Below are 20,823 nucleotides of genomic sequence, written 5' to 3'. Positions count from 1 at the left end.
TCGTCCACTGATGCAATGGGAGGTAACGTGCAGAGCAGAGGAAACAGGGTATGATGATCAGGAGCTGTTTGTATCCGTATTATTATCCTACCGGACACGGACCATGTGTTAACATGTATCTATGAAATCTGCGCCTATCGCAGGATGGACGACAGTGTCGTAGCCCGCCTCGGCAGCATGAAGGCTCTGCTGGGGATAGTAGCAGGAGCCGGAGCCTCATATGGCATTTATAAACTAGTCTTTGGTCGCGCAGGAGATGCTGGAGTAAACAGAAAAAAGTCTGCTAAAAGTGTGTCTATTCAGCCTGGGAGCTTGATGGCCAAAGTGTCTGGATTTAAAGTTGTCAGTAAGAGTGATAATCTGGATCCCTCTGCGGACATTGACTCTAGTAAGTGAAATTCAAAAGGATGGATGGATGGTGTGTTATATAAAGTCTTGCTTACTGACAGCTCTGTGTACGTTTGAAGGGTTTGTTTTTCAATCATATACATTACTTTCAGTGAGTAAATATAGGCAGTGTGTTAACTTAATTTTATTGTCCTACTTTCTTGTAGTAGATGTCTCCTTCATACAAACCTTTCTTTGTGTTTTTGTCTTCTCATAAGGTGATATTTTCTCAAAATCTGCTGCCAGTCTGGAGCCTCGACATCTAAGCATGCTTCTCTCCCTTCTGCAGAGCAGCCCAAACCCAGAAGAGCGGAGGAAAGTTCTCGTAACGTTAGGAAATGCTGCTGCCTTCACAGTAAACCAGGTCTGATGTTCTGTCTTCTAGACTGTAATACATTTTGACTTGCAGAAGAGTAAACAGATGCAAATGAGGCATCATATTTGAAATAATTTTGGCTTTTCTTCATTAGGATCTTCTGCGAGAGTTCGGAGGCCTTCACATCATAGCAGGCTTCCTCTCAGACCCTTCACCTGAGATTCGCGTTCAGACTCTAAATGCTCTGAACAACTTAAGCATGAATGTCTGCAATCAAGAGCAGCTGAAGGTATTGCGTTATTTACGTTTTAGATTTTTATTTATTTATTTATTTATTAACAAATGAGTTATTGAGTTATTTTAGCACTTCAAGTTAAACTAAATGAACGAGATAAATTGCCTTGGGAACTAGTTTAAAATAAGTTTTTTTATATTTTATTTAATTTCAGTTAACATTTATTTCATTTCAAAAATAACAAATGATTTTAATTATGGTTTTAGTTTTAATTAACTATAATACCCTGGTTTCAGATTAGTGTTGTTAACTCTAAGGGATAGTTCATCCAAAAATGAAAATTTTGTCATTAATTACTTACCCTCATGTCGTTCCAAACCCGTAAGACCTCCATTCATCTTCGAAACACAAATTAAGATGTTTTTGATGAATTCTTAGAGCTCTCTTACCCTCCCATAGACAGCAATAAATTTGTTGTTTTTGTTTTCTTTGCGTATAATCTCGTAGCTTCATAAAATTACGCTTGTTGGATTATTTTACCAACGGTCCTTGCTATGTTTCTGGACCTTGATCGTGTTAAATACATTGCTGTCTATGGAGGGTAAGAGAGCTCTCAGAATTCATCAAAAATATCTTAATTTGTGTTTCGAAGATGAACAGAGATCTTACGGGTTTGGAACGACATGAGGTTGAGTAATTAATGACAGAATTTTCATTTTTGTGTGAACTATCCCTTTAAACTATTTTCAATAGTTGATATAAAACTGAAAAAATGTAAGATTTAAATATTAACTTAAACTTAAAAACTTTGAATGAAAATTAGAAATGTTGCCTTGGCAATTAACTGAAATCAATGAGTATAAGTTTAATTACTAAAATTACTAAAACTGAAATTAAAATAAAACTATATAGAAATAAAATATAAAAAAGACAAAAGCACATAACAAAATGACTAAAACAAAGTAAAATTAAAAAGAAAACTGTAAAAATGAAATTAAATGTAAATTAAAACTATAAAAAACACTAATTCAAAATATTAATAAATACTAGAGTAATATATGTGACCCTGGACCACAAAACCAGTCATAAGGGTCAATTTTTCAAAACTGAGATGTATACATCATCTGAAAGCCGAATAAATAAGCTTTCCATTGATGCATGGTTTGTTAGGATAGGACAGTATTTGACCGAGATACAATTATTTGAAAATCTGGAATTTTAGGGTGCAAAAATATCTAAATACTGAGAAAATCACCTTTAAAGTTGTCCAAATGAAGTTCTTAGCGATACATTTTACTAATCAAAAATTAAGTTTTGATATATTTACAATAGGAAATTTACAAAATATCTCCATGGAACATGATCTTTATTTAATGACCTAATGTGTTTTTGGCTATTGCTATAAATATACCCCAGCAACTTAAGACTGGTTTTGTGGTCCAGGGTCACATATAAATAATACTAAAATGACACCATTGTTTTTCGTTTGCTCTCCCGTGGATAACAATGCTTACACTATAGTTTCTGTTGTTGTTGGTCAGATATATGTCCCGTCAGTGATGCAGATGATTGAGATGTCACCAGTGAACTCTGACCTTCAGCTGGCAGCGCTCAGATTACTCACTAATCTGTCAGTCACTGATAATCACCAGCATCTGATGAAGAATTCTATCACCCTCCTCCTATCGCTACTCGTAGTGAGCAATGAAGTCCTACAGGTGATTTTCGAGTAACATATTGAATGATGTGTTTACACAAACAGATGTATTGTAGATTGAATCTGTTCCTGCAGATCCAAGTCCTGAAGGTCCTAGTAAATCTGTCCTCCAATCCAGATCTGATGGACGATATTGTGCAAGCTCAGGTGAACAAGCATGTTTTTTATGGTTTCTGCTGTAATGCTTTCCCTGTTTTGTAAGTGAGATCCAGTGCAGTTGGTTTCAGTAACTATTCTGTCATACCAACACAATATGATTATAAATAGATAAATCTATAAATAATCGCCTTGGTTGCTAGGTGTCCTAGTTTTTCTCATTGCCTGCTGTTGATGCTTATGTCTATTTTAAGGCTACTCTGTGGTCATGACTTAGTTTAGTGCTGCACGATTTGAGGAAAGAGTATTATTGTAATTTCTTTTCTTTTTCAAATAAAAATTGCAGTTACTATTTAAAACATGATTGTTAAAAAAATGCTGTTTTTGTTTGTATGGCTTCATAATTTGGCCAAAAATGGGTGTGTCAGCATGACGGTAAAATAAAATTATAATATATTATAATAAAATATACTAGTTATTAGTTATGTTTATTATTATTATTATACGATTACAGTTATGATTAAATACAATAATTAACTAAATAAAAAATATTACTATTACAGTATTTTCCTGTGAAATAAAACAAAAATGAAAATGTGTATTTAGTAGTATTAGTATTAGTATTAGAAATTAGGGTTTAGGAAAATTTTAAAATAATGATAATCATAATGTTAATTTATTTTCATGTTGATATACAAATCTTTGGCCAAGTTATGAAGCCCTACAAATTATGTATTAATATGTATTAATTTCATCATTTTCAAAGGTTTGCACAATTTGATTTGGGGAAAGAATATTATTGTGACTTTTTCTTCAGATAAAAATTGCATTTGCAATTTAAAATATGATTATTTATAAAAAAAGGAAAAAAGGGGTGTTGTGCTTGTTTTGTAGGGCTTTACAATTTGTCCAGATTTTAATGAATTTGTATGTCAACATGAAAATAAAATAAATTCACATGATTATCAATATTATTATATTCTCCTAAATACTAATTAGCTTTATTTCACATTAAAATATTGTAATAGTAATGTTTCTTATTTTGTATATTATTCTATTTAATAAAGTAACATTTAATTAGTCTATTATTTTATTTAATAATAATTGTCAACATGAAAATAAAGTAAAATAAAATAATTTAGTAGTAGTATTTTAATTATTAAGTAATATATTGTATTGTTATTATTGTAGTAGTAATTATAATATATTGTAATATTTCACTGTGAAATTATTTTATTTTATTGTAATACACAATTTTTATATGCTGATAAAAAATGTTTGGCCAATTTGTGAAGCCTTACAAATTATGGCCATCTTAATTTGATTTATTTTGGTGGTAAACTGTAGCTAGCGCTCTGAAAAATAATATATTTATTTAAATCACAATCTTTGTAATTTGATAATCACACTAAGCCATGTTGTGATTCTGGATCTATTTTGATTCATCGTGCAGCCCTAATTTAGTTCTTCTCTTAGTTTTAAGAGCTGATATATATATTGGCACAAGCTCCTCCATTTACTTGTAAATCTGTTCACAGGCTCCAGCGTCCCTGATTTTGTTGTTTGACAGCTGCACAAGCACATCTGTTCTTCTCCGCCTGTTGTTTTTTGTGGGGAATCTGCGTGCGTGGAGACCCTCTGCACAGGTGGCTGAAGCTCTGAGGAGGAGGCAGGACTCTCTGTACTGTGTTCTGCTGGACAGCTCCTCTCAGCTGCACCGTAAACTGCCCCTGCTGCTGTCCCATCCAGATGAGGAGGTGAAGTCACAGGTGGCCAGACTCCTCACATAACCTCTTACAGAAAATGTTTTTACCAAATATACCCGTTCTTCAATGTGTAGAAGCTTGTTTACCTACTTAAACATTAGAGCTCTGCACTAACAACCTACTGTAGCTTTAAATCCTTGCTGGAACATTGTTTATATCTACTGGTAGCAGGTGGTCCACTTGGTAGGTCATTGGTATCCTCTCAAAATGTTGGAAAGTGGACAAGAAATGAGCCCCTCAGGTGTTTTGAGCGATTTTTGTTCATATAAAAGACGTTTGTGAACACCACAGACCTCGTTTGAGAACCTTTGAGAACATCTCCACTGCCAAACGTTTTCTTGCCAAGTGAGTGCAGATATTTTTTCTGACCACACTAAGTGCTTTGGATATCCAGACTAGTGGTGGAAAGGACTCTTATAACATCTCTGCATGTGTTTAGAAATGTGAAAGGCCTTGAAAAATAAGTGTTTCTTCAGTGCTGCATAATGCAAATTAAGTTTACTACTAAAAAAAAGTTATTCAGGTTATACTGATGTAGTAATGACCCAGAAACCTTATTTTTACAGAATGTGTGCATTGATTGTACTGTGACTGTTTTCTGATGCTTGATGATGATATCGACATGGTCAGCAATACATTACTTAAGAAATACTGTTTTATGTTATAAGGCAATTATAAAACAGTGGTTAATATTTGCTATGATTTCATTTTGGAATGCTTTCTGGCTTTTATGCCAGGTTTGTGAAAGTTCCTTAAAATAAATATTTAAATTTTAATAGCCTTTGTTTATTGCATTTGTATCGTGAAGACTTCAAATTTGCTTTGAATGAAAACGTTCATAGAGTGAGTTTTAGAACTACATTTCCCATTAGCCTTACCGGTTCGTACGGGGTTGCCATGTCCGCTTATTATAAGCGACTTAATATTGCGTTTTTTAGGTTTATTTGACTCCATAGCATAAGAAAGTATGACGCATTCAGATCCTGTAAGAGTGTTCTGTAAATCTTCAGAAACAGTAGTGCCTTATTTTACCTTTTTTAGTGGGGAGATTCGCTTATTTGGGGTTTGTTTTGTCAGACCAGTTCGCTCCCATATTTAGAGGGATCTGGCAACACGGTGGCTCGGCTTAAGTGCGCATGAATCACATGATTACTGAAGAACCGTCTTGTCATTCGAGACTGAAGTGGAATGACAAAAGAGAATGTGCTGAAATGACAACGAATGTAGAGCCACGAAGAAGAAAACTCGACTCAGACAAGCAAGGTAAACAATAATACAATGTAAGGCCATTGTATGTAAACTGAAGGACTAAAAATAATCCACTGGCTTGTATTGCCAACAGTGCAGTGCGTTATTTTATTACAACAGACAGTTACACCTTTGCTTCAATTACCTCGGACTTTTGATATGCAACAATGGATGTAACGTGATCATAAATTCACGTGACATGAATGGCTGTCTGTTGTATTTCACATGTATTTTTATAACGTGTGTTGTGATTTATCCCGGATATAAATGAATCAGGATCTATAATTTCTAATGCATTTGCAGTCAGTCAGGTCTCTGTTGTTAAATTGTTCTGAAACTATGAGACCACATCAGTCCACGCTTCCCCAATTAATATTCAAGAATTTCCTGTCGCTAGATGTAATATCTTTGGCTAGATCTGAATAATAACGCAAAATGCATTTAAATTCTGCGTACCAGCAGTTATTGAAAATACTGTAGATTTGATCGTTTATATTTAATATTTGTCACACTCAAAAATGTATTCATATAATCGCATTACATAAAATATAAATCCAAGTGGCATTTCTTTCATAGAAATACAGCACAAACAAGAAAAACATTTAACAAAAAAGAAGTGTAAGTTTCAAATTAGTAAGGCCTAATGTTTAAGATTTTATGTAATTGCATATAACATTTCCATTTGTTTGGATTACAGTTTTAACATAAACTATTATACTTCACTTGATGCATATTTGTCAGTCACACATAAATGAAACTTGACAGTTATGTAACTATTAATAAACCAATGTGTATGTATCACAGTAACCAGGTGGAGATATTTATAATTAAATTAAATTAATTACATGGAAGCCATATTTAAACCATGTTTATGATTGTTTTTTTTTTTACATTAAATTAATGTTAACATGTTTTTTTCCCCACAATTAACAGATATATGCTGCCGATTCTAAGGAATTCAAATGAAAATATGATATGAAATAACAATAAATTGATGCAAATGCTTAATAATAAATCGTGATTTCATCTCATTCATCAGATTCTCCAGAGGACCATGATGGGGTTCATCAGCCTGGTTCATGCTGTAACAGGGTTTGTGTAGCTAACGTTCACTCAGAAGCCAGCGATGCTCACACTCACTCCTGTTTGCTGCAAACAAGTGGCTCCTACCCACTGAAACACCCACAGAGAAGTGAGACTCCATGGACTTTGCATAAAAGCAAGAGTGTTTTTTTTTCTGTGCTTGTTTTCTAACATGATGCCACTACCCCTTTTTTGTCCTTGCTTCCATCTTCTTAACAGCATGCAGCTTTGGTGAAGAAATATGGGATGAGAACCCGTGCAAGACCACCATAAGTGCTGAAAATGAAGTAGAGGCCCAAAAACTTGCTAATAATTATAAGGTAAATGTGCACTGAGCACATATGTCCAGTTTCATTTTGTGTATTTCTGATGCTGATGTTGCTCTGTTCTCTTTATTTAAGTTCGGATTCAGGAAGTGGAAGAGTCATGTGACAGAGCGTCCCTTTCAGGACAGGTCGGACATTGTGAAGGAGCTATACTCTGAACTAAACGTTATTAAACCCTACTCAGGTTAGACCAAGCTTATCTCATTTCCTTCTGTAGTACATGTATAGAATCAGTAAAATGTTTGTACTCATTTTTTATTACTATTATTTGAAAATGTGGAGAATAAAGTAGTTAAATTATGAAATAACATAAATGGAAGTATTATAATATTTTAATTATTAATTATTAACAATTATTAATTACATTTATTTATTCAATATACATTTTTCATATAATTGTTATTAAATAAAGAATCAAAACTTTTTAGTTTCAAACTATTTCATGTTGGTACTGTGTATACTGCAATCCAACAAATTATTATTATTTATTTTTTTTATTTAAAAATAAATCTAGATAATGTTGTACTGCATTATGATGTGCAAATTGTTTTATTGTACAAAAATAAAGGAAATCCAATCAATAGAAAAATGGCATTACCTAAATGTGTTCCCCTTTACTGCAATAATATCAGTCTCTTTTATTCTCGGGTTTCAGTAGGTTCATTGTTCACTTGTGGCAACATTCTCTATGTGTTTCTCTTCGGCTGGTGGATCTCTCTGCTTTATGTTTTTGTTGGACTCCTAATGTTCCTCACAGTTTTTGGTATCCCCTATGGTATGAATTTGTCTAAATAAGTATTTATACATTTTTAGTGTCTCTCTCTCTGCATCACAAATGTGCCACTTTTTTTGTTTCAGCGAAACTCTGTTGGAGGTTGTCCTGCTATTTTCTGTGGCCGTTTGGAAAATTGATCGAAAAGGTTGTGTTACTTCTCATATCCAAATTCTGATTTGAAAAATTATCTTTGTATCAATCTTGTGGCAGCGCTACACACGTAATGTCCCCTTGAACTGGTTTTCATTTGCCTGCTCCGTGAAAATCTGGCAAATACTGTTTTCATCACATGCCTGTTCATGGATGCTTTGTGGTTTGGAAGGAAATTGAACAAGATGTTGCTGTTTTCAGGCCAGTGTCTCTGTGCCAGTGTACAGTGTGAAGATCCTTCAGGATAATTCCACTCTGGAGGCAGATGAGGACAGAAATTCTTCCTCTCCTCTCCTGCTGCCCACACCTGTGGAGGAGACGATAGAAGAGCCCACAAGAAGTCCACAGGATGACCACTACTGGGTGAGGAGTTTGATTATATATAGTGAGAGTGAGACACTAATAGTAAAAACTTATTTTATATATATGTATACTTGAGAAAAGATTAGCGTATTAGAATGATTTCTGAAGGATCATGTGACACTGAAGACTGGAGGAATGAATATTACCTCCTCGTACACTAGGGTTAGCAATTTTGTCTTCTTCCTGTTCGTTTTTTGTACTGAAATCGCTCATTTGATTTCAGCGGCGTATGAGCACATACTCATGGCTGTTGGTGGGTTACCCTCTGCTGGTCGTAACACACTCTGTATTGTGTCTGATCTCCTGGCTGCTGGTTTTCACCATCCCTGTGGCCAAGATGAGCGCAAAGACCCTACATACCATCCTGCTCATGCCCCCCGAACACGTTCACATCAGCCAAGCCACAGAGGTGCCACTATACTGTGATTATAACGTTCAGTGGGGTTTTGCCATCTGTCAATTGATATAAATTATGACCATGTATTATATTTGCAAATTCACACATTTTAATGTTGATGATTTTAAGATTTTTATTTCTTTTAGGCTCAGGAGCATGAAGGCCGTGTCATTTTGTGCTGCTACCGTGCAGTTAACCTCTACTACTATAAATACACAGTGGATGGGATCAATGTTTTTGCTGTCAGTATCCTCAACATCAAACTACAAACCTGTAAATCTTTAATACTGATGCTAAATTTGTCGCCAGTTTACGTTTTATACTACATCCACAACAATGTTCAAAAGTTTGGGGTCAGTAAAATTTTTTTTTGGAACTAAATCTCATTTATTTGATCCAAAATACAGTAAAAAGTGTCATACTGTGAAATATTGTTGCAAATTAAAATAATTATTTTCTGTTTTGATATATTTTAAAATGTAATTTATTCCTGTGATGCAAAGCTGAATTTTCAGCATCACACTCCAGTCTTCAGTGTCACATGATCCTTCAGAAATCATTCTAATATAATGATTTGTTGCTCAAGAAACATTGTTATTGTCAGTGTTAAAAACAGTATTAGACCTTTTTAGGGTTCTTTCATAAAATAAGTTCAAAAGAGCAGGATTTATTTAAAATAGCAATCGTTTGTAACATTATACATGTCTTTATTGTCACATTTGAATTATTTTTTATGCATCCTTGCTGAATTTAAGTATTTATTTATTAAGCACTTTTTTTTAGTAATTTCTTAAAACTTGCTTATCCCAAACTTTTGAAGTTGTACATTGCTGGGATTAACATTTTAATTAAGTTATTATTTTAATTACCTTATTTCAAATATGTTTTCTTGTGGCCTCCTGGTGGATGGGACAGTCCAGATATTCAAAAGAATACTTTAAAATACATTAAAAGAATACTTTCACATTAGGTTACATTTGTGACATGTTTTCTGTCATTACAATATATAATTGTAAAATATATTTTTGGCATTTTCCTTAAATGGAGTCACTGTAGATCTCTTACCATTAGTTATAGTATCACTAGTGATTGGTTACGTGGACAAATCAAACCAGTTTGTCAGCTCTGAAGTTAAGTTTGCCACAGCAGTCAGCTCCATCATTCCTCTCTCGTATTACATCGGCATGGGCATTGCAAGGTGAGCAGTTACACCAGAACAACACCAGAACCTCACAAATACTTTTGACAGCAACACTATTGTCATCTCTATTCTCAGTATTTCGGCTCAGAGTAACTTTGCTGTCGGGGCCGTGGTGAACGCTACGTTCGGCTCCATCACAGAGTTGACCTTTTACATCACAGCGTTGGTCAGAGGTCATCACCAGGGCAATAAGTGCCTGCAGGAGATCGTGAAGGCGGCTCTTACTGGAACCCTGCTGGGCTGCATCCTCTTCATACCAGTATGAGATCTGTTACACAACAGAGGATCTTAAATCTGCCAAGTGTGCAATGCATGGCTGTTATATTTGTGTGCGTGTGTCTCTCAGGGGATCTGTATGATAATCGGAGGGTTCAGGCACAGGGAGCAGAGGTTCAACAGTCGCTCGGCAGGGGTCAGCTCCTCTCTGCTCTTCATATCAATAGGGGGTAAGACGTCATGTGCTATGAGGTGGCAAGAATTAGCTTGTTATTGCCCTTCTCTCCTGCTGTAGTAATTAAAGACAATGTGAAATGACAGTGTAAATACATTTAACTTAAAGGTGCCATAGAATGCATTGATACGATATTTTAAATTGTTCTCTGATATCTACACAGAAGGTATGTGGCTTAGGTAAGGGCAAAAAATTTCCAGAAACGGTTTTACATGTGCATTTACAACCCTAGGATTTCTCCCTAGAATGAAATTGTCTGTTATTACCTTATTTGGCAGGGTCATGAATAATAAAGTTGAGCTCTGATCTGATTGGTTGTTTCACAGTGCAGCTCATTTCAGTAGCTCACACAGCAGGAAGGAAACACAGGCAGGAAAATATATATTTCAATACTTTCTCTTGCAGTTATATCGTCGGGTAATTACTGTATATAAAATGCGGGCATCATTATTTTATATATATAATGTAATATAATATAGTAAGAACCCACGGTGACGCGGGTGTCACAAACACTGGTGATTATCTGAAAAGGTCTTTATAAAGCATTATCCCACACTTTCAACTCAGGAAGTCCCTAAGTGACATATAATGAACACCCAGGTTCAGTCATGTGACAATGTGTGCATTTTTTGTTGCAGCGTCAGCAATTTTTTAAACGCTTGTTTTTGTTACTAAAGGTATGTTTCAACCCATGCAACAATTCTAATATTTTAATAACATATCCTAGATTACTCTTAACCTGATCTTAATACATTTCTTGAACAAATTGATATAAAAAAAGTTACAAAGATATTGTGGTGACATATGTCACATCGGGCTATTAACCTTATAAAAGTAGGTGGAATTTTGATGTGACGTATTTGTCACATTAAAGGGATAGTTCACCCAAAAATGAAAATTTGATGTTTATCTGCTTATCGGCTTTGAGAGAAAAAAAAAACATACACTGACAAAACCAAATTAAACCCTGCGGCTAGTGACAATACACTGAGGTCTAAAGACACGAAACGATCGGTCTGTGCAAGAAACTGAACAGTATTTATATATTTTTTTACCTCTGATCCGCCGCACGGATATCGTCAGGAGCCACAGGGTTTAATTTGGTTTTGTCTGTGTATGTTTTTTCTTCTCTCAAAGCCGTGAGTCCCATTGACTGCAATTATATGACTGACAGACTGCAACGGTTTGAGTTAAAAATCTTTGTTTGTGTTCTACTGAAGACACAAAGTCACCTACATCTTGGATGCCCTTGCGGTAAACAGATAAACATCAAATTTTCATTTTTGGGTTATTATTTTAGTGTTATATATATTTTCTGCTGCTCATTTCAAAGCATATTTTAACAAATCTACACGCACGTTTAACATGTTAACCTCCAGTGTGAGGTAGTTGTTTATTTTTATTCAGTTCGCACATTTCCGAGTTGTGAAAAAAAACAAAATCTAAAAATGTATTTCTGTTTAAACCATATACCTGAAAAGGTAGAATTTTGATATGTTTAAAAGAGTTGTTGTAAAACTTAATGGTCACAGTTATGTGCTTTTGAAATATGCTGTGGCAAAGCAAATAAACAAAAATAATTATTAAGCAAAAAAATATATAAGATGTATTTTTTTCAATTGAGAAATAAGTGCCCAATGTAACATATATGTTAACATGAAAAATTTATCATAAACGCCCAATGTGTCATATATGTAACATTACAGATCTTTCATAAGGAGGGGTTGTATTTCAAAAACAACTACAGAAACATGTTATAAGTGGTCCATTTGGTTTGTTTTATATGCCCCATAATTTTCCTATAAGGAGAAATTGGTCCAGCTTCTTATTATAACAATCTATTTGATTAGATCATTTACACAATTACATTTATGTATTATATAGATTATTAACATTTTATTATAGAAGGCAAATAGAGTTGATTTTGATGTCATGTTGCACAAAAATAGATTTTAATGGAACTAAAATAGTCTTAAAATGAATGCATTTACAAAATATAATTTACAAATGCATAAGCTAATTAATATTCACAACTTAAAACTTAAACAGTCTTAAAGAATGCCTGATGCCAAAATCTTGTCAAAATACATTATTTTCTGAAACAGATTACCAAAAGATTTCATTCTTGGATTACAGTCGATCGTCATTATTTTCTTTGGACTGACAATAGTCTTAAAATGATTGTATTTACAAAATATAAATGACAAATGCGTAAACTATTTAACATTCACGATATGTTCAAATACAATGACGATATAAAATACAAATACAATGAATGAGTCTCAGCATTAATGTGTATACAAAACATAATTCACAAGTGTGTAAGCAGGTTTATATATTTGCACAGCAATTCACAAACTCATAACCTAATCCAAATACATCAAATATGACTTGCAAGTACACTACCAAATTTACATTCACAAAATATGATTTTTAAATTTAGTTGTGTATCTACCAATTGCTTTTTGTGAAAATGAATTAGGTTATGAGTTTGGGAAATGCTGTTTGCAAATATATAATTTATCATAGAAAAAATCTGGACCCGGGGTACATCAGGTAATCTCAGGCAAAACTATGGGTGCTCCAGACAGGGAACAAAATATCAAAATTACCAAGTGGATCCCATAACGAGATCCACTTTGAAATTTTGATATAATGTATCATATTTTGTAAATAAATACTTTTTTAAGACTGTTTTATCTCCATATTTTTCCCCTGTAGGAGTGTTTGCCCCTACGCTCTTCTCCAAAGCCTATGGGAATCTGGTATGTGAGGACTGTACCAACTCTACAGGGACCAACAGCAGCGGATCCTTCATGTGCAAAAACTGCCACTACGACCTGGTGAGATTACAAACAAGCATCATGTAAATGTGAAAACATGATGCACGAAAGAGAAACATCAAGTCGTTTTTTCTTTCTGGTTCATTAGAGTGAAAACAGCTACAGCCTGTTTCACAGTCACATTCAGTAAGTTCATAGAGTGAACACTTTCATTTTGTATACTCAATACTCACAGTTCTCGACTGTCTTTAGAGGCTTGTTATTAAAAATAGTAAATATAATAATTATGATTCATTAATAATATTTTTTATATTAATCAAATATAATTAATGTATTTTTGTTGTGGCTGTTGACATGTATTTATTTTCTCAGGCCTCTAGTGTACACCATTTCCATTCTACTGCCCGTTTCTTATATCATCGGCCTCATCTTTACACTTAAAACACATTCACACATCTACGACATTCACGTTGGCGATAGAATGGGTGAGTTTGTTACATTTTGAAATAAATGTACTGATACGAAGCTTTGAACATGAGCATGGTCATCACAAAAATAATGCTTTTTCCCATGTATATCAGCCCAAAGTTGTCTGTTAGGGTGTAGTGATTAGGATAAGATTCATTTAAGAATAACAGAAGTCAATTTTGAGGTCTCCAACATGAAATAAAACCACAACTTGTGTGTGTGTGTGTGTGCACACGGCAGGTCATCTCGAAGCATCGGTGCACTGGTCCCGATGGAGAGCTTTGCTTATCCTCATTGTTGCCACAGTGCTGATGTCTGCGTGTGCCGACCTGACCACCGAACACATCCAGCCCATTCTCAGCAACTCATCTATATCTCAGGTTGATAATGGAGTAAATCAGTTGTGCAGATCAATACTAATGTATTTCTGTATGTATGATCTGACCCTACTCTTCATCTCAGTATTTCATAGGTGTGACTATTTTGGCCATGGTCCCTGAAATCCCAGAAATCGTCAATGGAGTGCAGTTTGCTCTTCAGAATAAAATCAGTTTGAGGTTGGTTTGTCTGTAACACTTTCGCCATCAGGACATAATAATGGACAACAATGTTTGTCTCATTAATTCAACCACAGGTTTATTTCATCGGGTGTTTTCTACTGAAACACGCATTTTGTCATTTTTTCACAGTTTCGAGGTTGGAAGCTGCATTGCAGTGCAGGTGTGCATGATTCAGATCCCCATCCTGGTTTTATTCAACATCTTCTATGTGAGTGGTTTTGGATATGCTTTTTTTGATGCAGACATATTACAGATATTCAGTGACAGCTGTATCAATGTGTTTACCTTACAATCTTTTATGACAGGATGTTGGCTTTGTACTCATCTTCAGTGACCTGCACCTGTGGGCCAGCATCTTTAGTGTCATCGTTGTGAATTATAGTTTTATGGATGGAAAGTCTGATTACTTTCAAGGTAAAATCTAAATATTATCTAAACCAGGGGTTAGTAACCTTACCTAAAATTACATCATCCAGCACTGACACTTCATGACAAAATTCAAAATGCAAAATTGCAGACTCGTGCTCAAAAACTACAACACAATTCAAACGTTTGGGATCAGTAATTAAAAGAAATATATATATTAAAGCTGCAGTCCGTAACTTTTTTTTTTTTGGTTTAAAATGATCCAAAATCAATTTTTGAGCAAGTACCTAATCAGCCAGTGTTCAAAACTATCTTCTTACTTTAGCCCGATTCACAACGGTAAGCTTATAATAATGTTTTCTAATTTGAGTGATACTGGTAGGAATTTGTGGGAAATTCAAGCATGCCAGAGCATCATTATGTCACGTCTGTAAACATAAAGAAGTTGTCCCGTGTGAGGATGCTGCAGGTGGCGGATCATTTATAGCCTTTTCTCACAGCAGCTGGAATAATTAAATGTATCAATTTGATGGCGGATTGTGTTTATGAAACACATGTAAGTGATTGAAATGAGATTATATTCCAGTTTTAAATATGCATCTGATTACAGATAACTTTAGGCCTGCATGGAATTAAACAAGATTTGCATTTTAAAGAGAACCAGTTCTAAGGAAGAATTGCTTTTTGGGTTAAAATAATTTCTTTATATGAAAATCGAGTGGTATGACAGTTAACATTAGACTGTACAGAAACTGAAATCTACACGCTAATTCTCACTACATACACGTAGTCATGCAATGCAGATGTTGTTAACATTAACAATTTGAGAACAAAGTGTAACAGTAATAATAATTTGCACAGTTTGACGTGATATGAGCTAAGTGATCGTTAGATTTAATCAGCATTGGTAGGGCGATTTATTGTAATGCTTTTTTCCTCAGTTGGTCAGAACAAAAGTGTCAGACTCGTTACTTGTTCAGATGACATTTTCCGGTGAAAATTCTTATTTGGGTCATCCTTCCAAGACGTAGGTTTGAATCTGAAGTACAGTATCCACACCAGTGCGGTGACTGACAGCCACACATACATACTCCTCAAAACATTAGATTCATCCATGCTGAGGAGCCCTCCGAACGCACACAACCCACGTAAAGAACATAATTCCGCAAATAACTGCAAGGTTTCAAACAGAGATGGCGACAAAGAGGCCAAACTTGCAGACTGCAGCTTTAAGCAAGGATGCATTAAATTGAACAAAAGTGGCCATAAAGTTTTTTATAATGTTCCAAACAATTCTATTTCAAATAAATGCTGTTCTTTTAAACTTTCTATTCATCAAATAATTCTAAATAAAATGTATCCAACCACACACACACTTTTGAAATATTTATTTCTGTATAAATTATATTTATTTTATCAAGACCTCTTGCAGGCTTGAAATTGTTGAAAGATAGACAGATAGATCGATCAGATTGGTTTGATGTTTATAAAGTGTTTAACACTTTTTGTATGTGTTTGTGTGAACAGGTACCGCTCTGGTGGTGGTGTATTTCATCCTGCTGGCGCTGTACTTTTTTGCTCCGTCTCCTGCTGGTTGTTGAGAGAAAGGCATATCAGCTCAATGCAGTCAATGTGTGATTTGTTTACCGTTTCAGATTAACATTAGACTTTGTGTTTTAGACTACTATTCATCACATTTTATCCTTTGGGTTCGTTAATAACAATTCTTTTCTGTTTTGTTCAACAAGTGGACCTGATTTGGTACTTCAAAAAAAGATTGCTTGTGATATTAGGATTTATTATTTTACTAAAAACGAGACGCACAATGATGTATTTTGGATTGTACAGAATACTATTTTATTGTGAAACATATTAAGTATTTTGCAAAAAGGTCCAGTTTTAGTGTGTTTCTAGATGTGTTGGTACAGTCTCTGATGGTTCATCATTACTTGAGCTTCATGTTCTTGAAATCATGCAGTTGAAGTCTTAATATAGATCCTGCTGTTTGAAGATGTTATTTGCACAGTGGACAATTCCATCTGTTGCACTGACCTGTTTGTTTCTTACTGTCTATATTAAAATATGACTGAGTAAACGGCTGTCTAATAAGCATATTTGAGATGTAACTATTTTAATAAGACTTATTTTTTAACATTTTTCTGATTGAAATATTTATCTATGCAATTTTGGATAAATCTCTGATCAATATCTGTGGGCAAAACATTCAATAAAAAAAATGAAATAGACAAACAAAAAATTGATTTTCTTTCTCATTGCTGTATCAGATTATACATGATTAAAAAGTATGTATTTGACATTTCATTAGTAATATAATTAAGTTATATTTCGTCATATTATCTGAAAATTAATTTAAAGAACACAAAATGCTCAGTCTTTATTTTTTTCAAAGGTCAAGGCTTAACGTTGTCTTACAAAATGCAATGGAATGGAATACACTGTATTTCAAATGCTGCTGTTTACAAACATTAACATCGATTTCATTCTATTAACAGTCTAAGCATTTCTTAAAGATTTGAGACAGCATCTAATTCATCATCATCTTAATTTGTGGCCAACAGCATACGACAACACAACATAAACTGTTCAGATGTAGTGTTTGGCATAATGGGATCTCAGATCTGATGTCCCCAAGTAAATATAGCAACTCTATGAACGTGTGAAAAACGCTTTCCATTTGGTCTTCAGATTGTGAAATTCTGTGCGAAACTGAGGGTTGACCGCAGCATAGATGATCGGGTTGGTGAGGGATGTCATGCAGACCAAAGACACTGTTAAAATCTCCAGCTCCCGAAAAACCTCCATCTGAAATGCATTAAATACAGATGCCAAGACATTAGTAACTTTAGCTATTGTATGAAAACCACACTGTAAAAACAAAAAAAGTTGAGCCAACTTAAAATTTTAGAATTTAGAAAACTCAAAAATCTGCTGAAGCTGGTTGCCTTAAAATTTTAAGTTGGCTCAACTTTTTTTTGTTTGTTTTTTTACAGTGCATTAGACTTGTCAATATAAGCCTATGGCCAATGCACTGCAAACAATTTAAAAAAACTATTTAATTTTATATAAAGCTTTTAACAAAAAATTTATCTATTTTTAAAACAAGATATATTTAGCCTACTTCATATGAAAGTCTCGTTTTAAATATCTCATAATTAAGATCATTTTAATTTTGTTTTAAGCATAAATCTGACTAGATTTAATAAGATTTACGATTTAACTAGAAAAACTATTATTACCATATGTTTTATCCATTTATTTATTTATATGTAATCCATTTTTATTATTTATTTATGTGTGAATAGATGTTAGAAAGCTTTTTCCAATCTGGTTGAACGAGGCATTTAACCAGTTTTCTCCTTTAATAAACGTAGCCTACGTTAAACTGAGTTACAAATGAGTCAAATATTAGCTTGAAACTTACTTTTAGATTGCCGTTTTGGTAAAAGAAGTGATTTAACACAACTGTCGCAATCAGCGGGATCCAAAATATGAGGAAAGTGAAGATGATGTATCCGGAGCGTTTGGCCAGTTTGCTCTCCTTCTTGGCGTTTCCTCGTTCTCTTTGGGCGAGAGATGGCATCATACAGACGGCACCTGCTACCTCCTCCTCCTCCTCCTGCGGAGCAGCTGTTTCTTGAGGAGCGCTTTGCCCTTCAGCACCTTCTCCTCCATTTGCTGATGTTGGAGAAGTTTCTTTGGTAGTATCTTGTGAAGTGCTTGACTCAACAGTACCATCTTTTTCAGCAGCTGATGGAGGAAACGTTTCTGAAGTATTATCTTGGTCATTTGGGTCGTTCTCACCATCTTCTCTTTTTACTGATGATTGAGAACCTTCTGCTGCAACATCTTGCTGGACGTTTGGTTCCACACCACCCTCCTCACTGGCAGATCTTACAGAAACTTCTCCATCAGCATATTGGTGGGTGCCTGACTCTATCGCACCATCTTCTTCATTATTTGATGGAGAAGAACTTTCTACTGAAGTAGGTTGGTGGTCGTTTGGCTCCCCGATAACTTCTAGAACCGGTGGTGCTTCATTGGAAAGTTCCTGTATAAAGGCGACTTTGGTTTCTCTGGATATTTCAGTGGCGAGCTCTGGTGTGTTTAAATCAGTCCCAAATATTGTGGTAAATTCCTCAGATTTTATATCCAGTGGATTCTCTACACATGACTCTTTTTCATTCAGTTTTAAATTATCACCATCGCTTGTTTGTTGTTTTTCTGCATCGTTTTTAATATTAGTTTCTTCTTTTTTGTGCTTTGTATCCTCTTTCTTTTTATCCGGTGGTGGAAGCGAACCTTTGTCGAATATTTTCCGACCGTGCGCTCTGACTAAAAGGAAAATACGTCCGTAGAAACCAATGATGACCGTCAAGCAAACGCACCAGATGGGAGTCAAAATGTAAACACCAAACGTGTCGTACGACTCTAACGTCTCCATGCGCAAACCTCTGCATCTGATGTACACCGGCGAGTCTTTCGCAAATATCACGCAAATGACCGATATGGAGATGGGAAGCAGCCAGGTAAAGGCAATCCACGCCGTTATCCGTTTTCGGCGCTCGGCATTTTTAAACGGATGTGCAATGGCTTGATATCGCTCTGCGCTGATGCACGCCAGCGTGAGCAACTGCACGCAACAGATGAGAGAAAACGACGCGATCTGCGCGCTGCAGAACAGCACGCCGAGGTCTCGCGCGTCGCGAGCGCTCAAAACAACACTAAGGAGCAATGGACAATCAATAGCGCATCGCAAGATGTCAATAACGGCCAGATTCACCAGGAGAGCGTTGTTGGACGTCTGGAGCAACTTCTGGTGGTGCACGGCCCAAGCCACGAACAAGTTTGCGAGAATTCCTACGTGCAAAGTGACCAACAAAACCAGAGAATTGGCAGCTACAAATGCAACTTCTATATTGTATTGCCATGTGCTGTTGACTTGTCCCCGAACAATGGTGAAATTACTTCTCATCTCCAGTCAATTAGCGGCTAATTCCATATTGATTTAAGAATAAAGTCGCACCTTTCACTCCATATCTGGTCTTCTGCTTATAGTAATAAACCCCTTTATTTTAACCCTCTTCATCACTATGGTTCTCCATTTGTTTGCGTTTTTCAATTAACACCCTGCAGGGCTCATGGTCACCGGGGACGCTTTTTTGTTTTAGGCAATTTGCTAGTTCGTAGTTGTCATCTCCAGACCGGAACAATGCCAATTACAGCACAAGAGGTGATTTGACTGATTTTCCCCTTTATTTCTGCCACTGAGATTGTTTATTTATTTCAACAAAATCTCAAATTCTAATTTAAATAATAAAAAAGCTTTATTCTAATTTTTAAAAGCCTGTATTTTGAATAATAGAATAGTCATCATTAGAACTGATCTTTGATTTAAGGCTGTAGTTTAGTCATAGGTTTTACTCTCCATACAAGATGCCTAAATCTGGGATTAAGATGCCCACTTTTTATTTTGTCAGGTTACTGCTCTGCATTCATAATTTAATATCGTTTTGGAATGTGTGTAAAATGGTTTTAATTCATTTAAATTTTTAACCTGATTTTGTAACTGTTTATTCTCTCAGGTATATTAGGCCTATATGGGATTGTGTTATGATATATAACCAATAAATGGTGTATATTAAAATGGCAATATGATAACTGGATATTCATTTTGAGATTTTCTAAAGATTACATTTTAATAGTGTTTTTAAAGATATGAACTATTAAATTAAGGCAAATATCTACATTTAAAAATAGCATGCATGAACTATTAAATATCTATTGCTCCTATTATCTGTGGAGTACCTCAAGGATCCATTTTTGGTCCACTTCTTTTTATCTCTGCTGAGATAAATGTGCTATATAAATACATTTTACTTACTATCTAATATTTCACCTACAGATTAATTTTTAAAATAATATTGTCTAATTATACAATGTACTGTAATGTACAATAAACGTTTAGGGTTGGAAATATTTTTAAATGTTTTTCAAACCAAGGCTACATTTATTTGTTAAAAAATATGGTAAAAACTTTCATCATTTAAAATAAACAATTTATTCATGTGAGGGTAAAGCTGAATTTTCAGCAGCATTACTCCAGTTGTCACATGA

General features: G+C 34.7%; 3 protein-coding genes across 5 annotated transcripts; 2 read left to right on the top strand and 1 right to left on the bottom strand.

The window, feature by feature from the left end:
* Window positions 1–6: 6 nt before the first annotated feature.
* On the top strand, window positions 7–5,291 carry LOC306866948 (armadillo repeat-containing protein 10-like). Of its 2 annotated transcripts, none has more exons than XM_079412401.1 (6): window positions 7–388; window positions 606–751; window positions 858–992; window positions 2,480–2,656; window positions 2,731–2,802; window positions 4,290–5,291. In XM_079412401.1, exons 1-6 carry the CDS (start codon window positions 145–147, stop codon window positions 4,539–4,541), a joined length of 1,026 nt encoding a protein of 341 aa, XP_079268527.1. In that variant the 5' UTR covers window positions 7–144; the 3' UTR covers window positions 4,542–5,291. The 2 variants fall into 2 exon arrangements, with proteins under 2 accessions (XP_079268527.1, XP_079268528.1); XM_079412402.1 differs by having other exon boundaries at window positions 10–388; window positions 2,480–2,635.
* Window positions 5,292–5,640: 349 nt separating this feature from the next.
* On the top strand, window positions 5,641–16,939 carry LOC306866858 (uncharacterized protein). Of its 2 annotated transcripts, none has more exons than XM_079412254.1 (20): window positions 5,641–5,780; window positions 6,805–6,957; window positions 7,068–7,168; window positions 7,250–7,358; window positions 7,830–7,949; window positions 8,033–8,094; window positions 8,301–8,462; window positions 8,686–8,871; window positions 9,006–9,105; window positions 9,916–10,057; window positions 10,136–10,319; window positions 10,407–10,506; window positions 13,233–13,354; window positions 13,443–13,480; window positions 13,667–13,779; window positions 14,003–14,142; window positions 14,225–14,319; window positions 14,452–14,530; window positions 14,628–14,736; window positions 16,216–16,939. In XM_079412254.1, exons 1-20 carry the CDS (start codon window positions 5,654–5,656, stop codon window positions 16,287–16,289), a joined length of 2,316 nt encoding a protein of 771 aa, XP_079268380.1. In that variant the 5' UTR covers window positions 5,641–5,653; the 3' UTR covers window positions 16,290–16,939. The 2 variants fall into 2 exon arrangements, with proteins under 2 accessions (XP_079268380.1, XP_079268381.1); XM_079412255.1 differs by having other exon boundaries at window positions 5,660–5,780; window positions 7,833–7,949.
* A 121-nt stretch (window positions 16,940–17,060) lies between these two features.
* On the bottom strand, window positions 17,061–19,681 carry LOC306867006 (uncharacterized protein; the record flags this gene model as incomplete). The annotated part of the gene is made up of 2 exons (XM_079412475.1): window positions 17,061–17,511; window positions 18,131–19,681. The coding sequence occupies 2 exons, from the start codon at window positions 19,679–19,681 to the stop codon at window positions 17,356–17,358; spliced, it is 1,707 nt and encodes a 568-aa protein (XP_079268601.1). The 3' UTR covers window positions 17,061–17,355.
* Window positions 19,682–20,823: the final 1,142 nt, after the last annotated feature.

Source organism: Barbus barbus (genome assembly GCF_936440315.1).
Source record: "Barbus barbus genome assembly, chromosome: 48".
Classification (NCBI taxonomy): Eukaryota; Metazoa; Chordata; class Actinopteri; order Cypriniformes; family Cyprinidae; genus Barbus; species Barbus barbus.
Note: the sequence above shows the minus strand (reverse complement) of the source record. Positions and strands in the feature narration are given on the sequence as shown.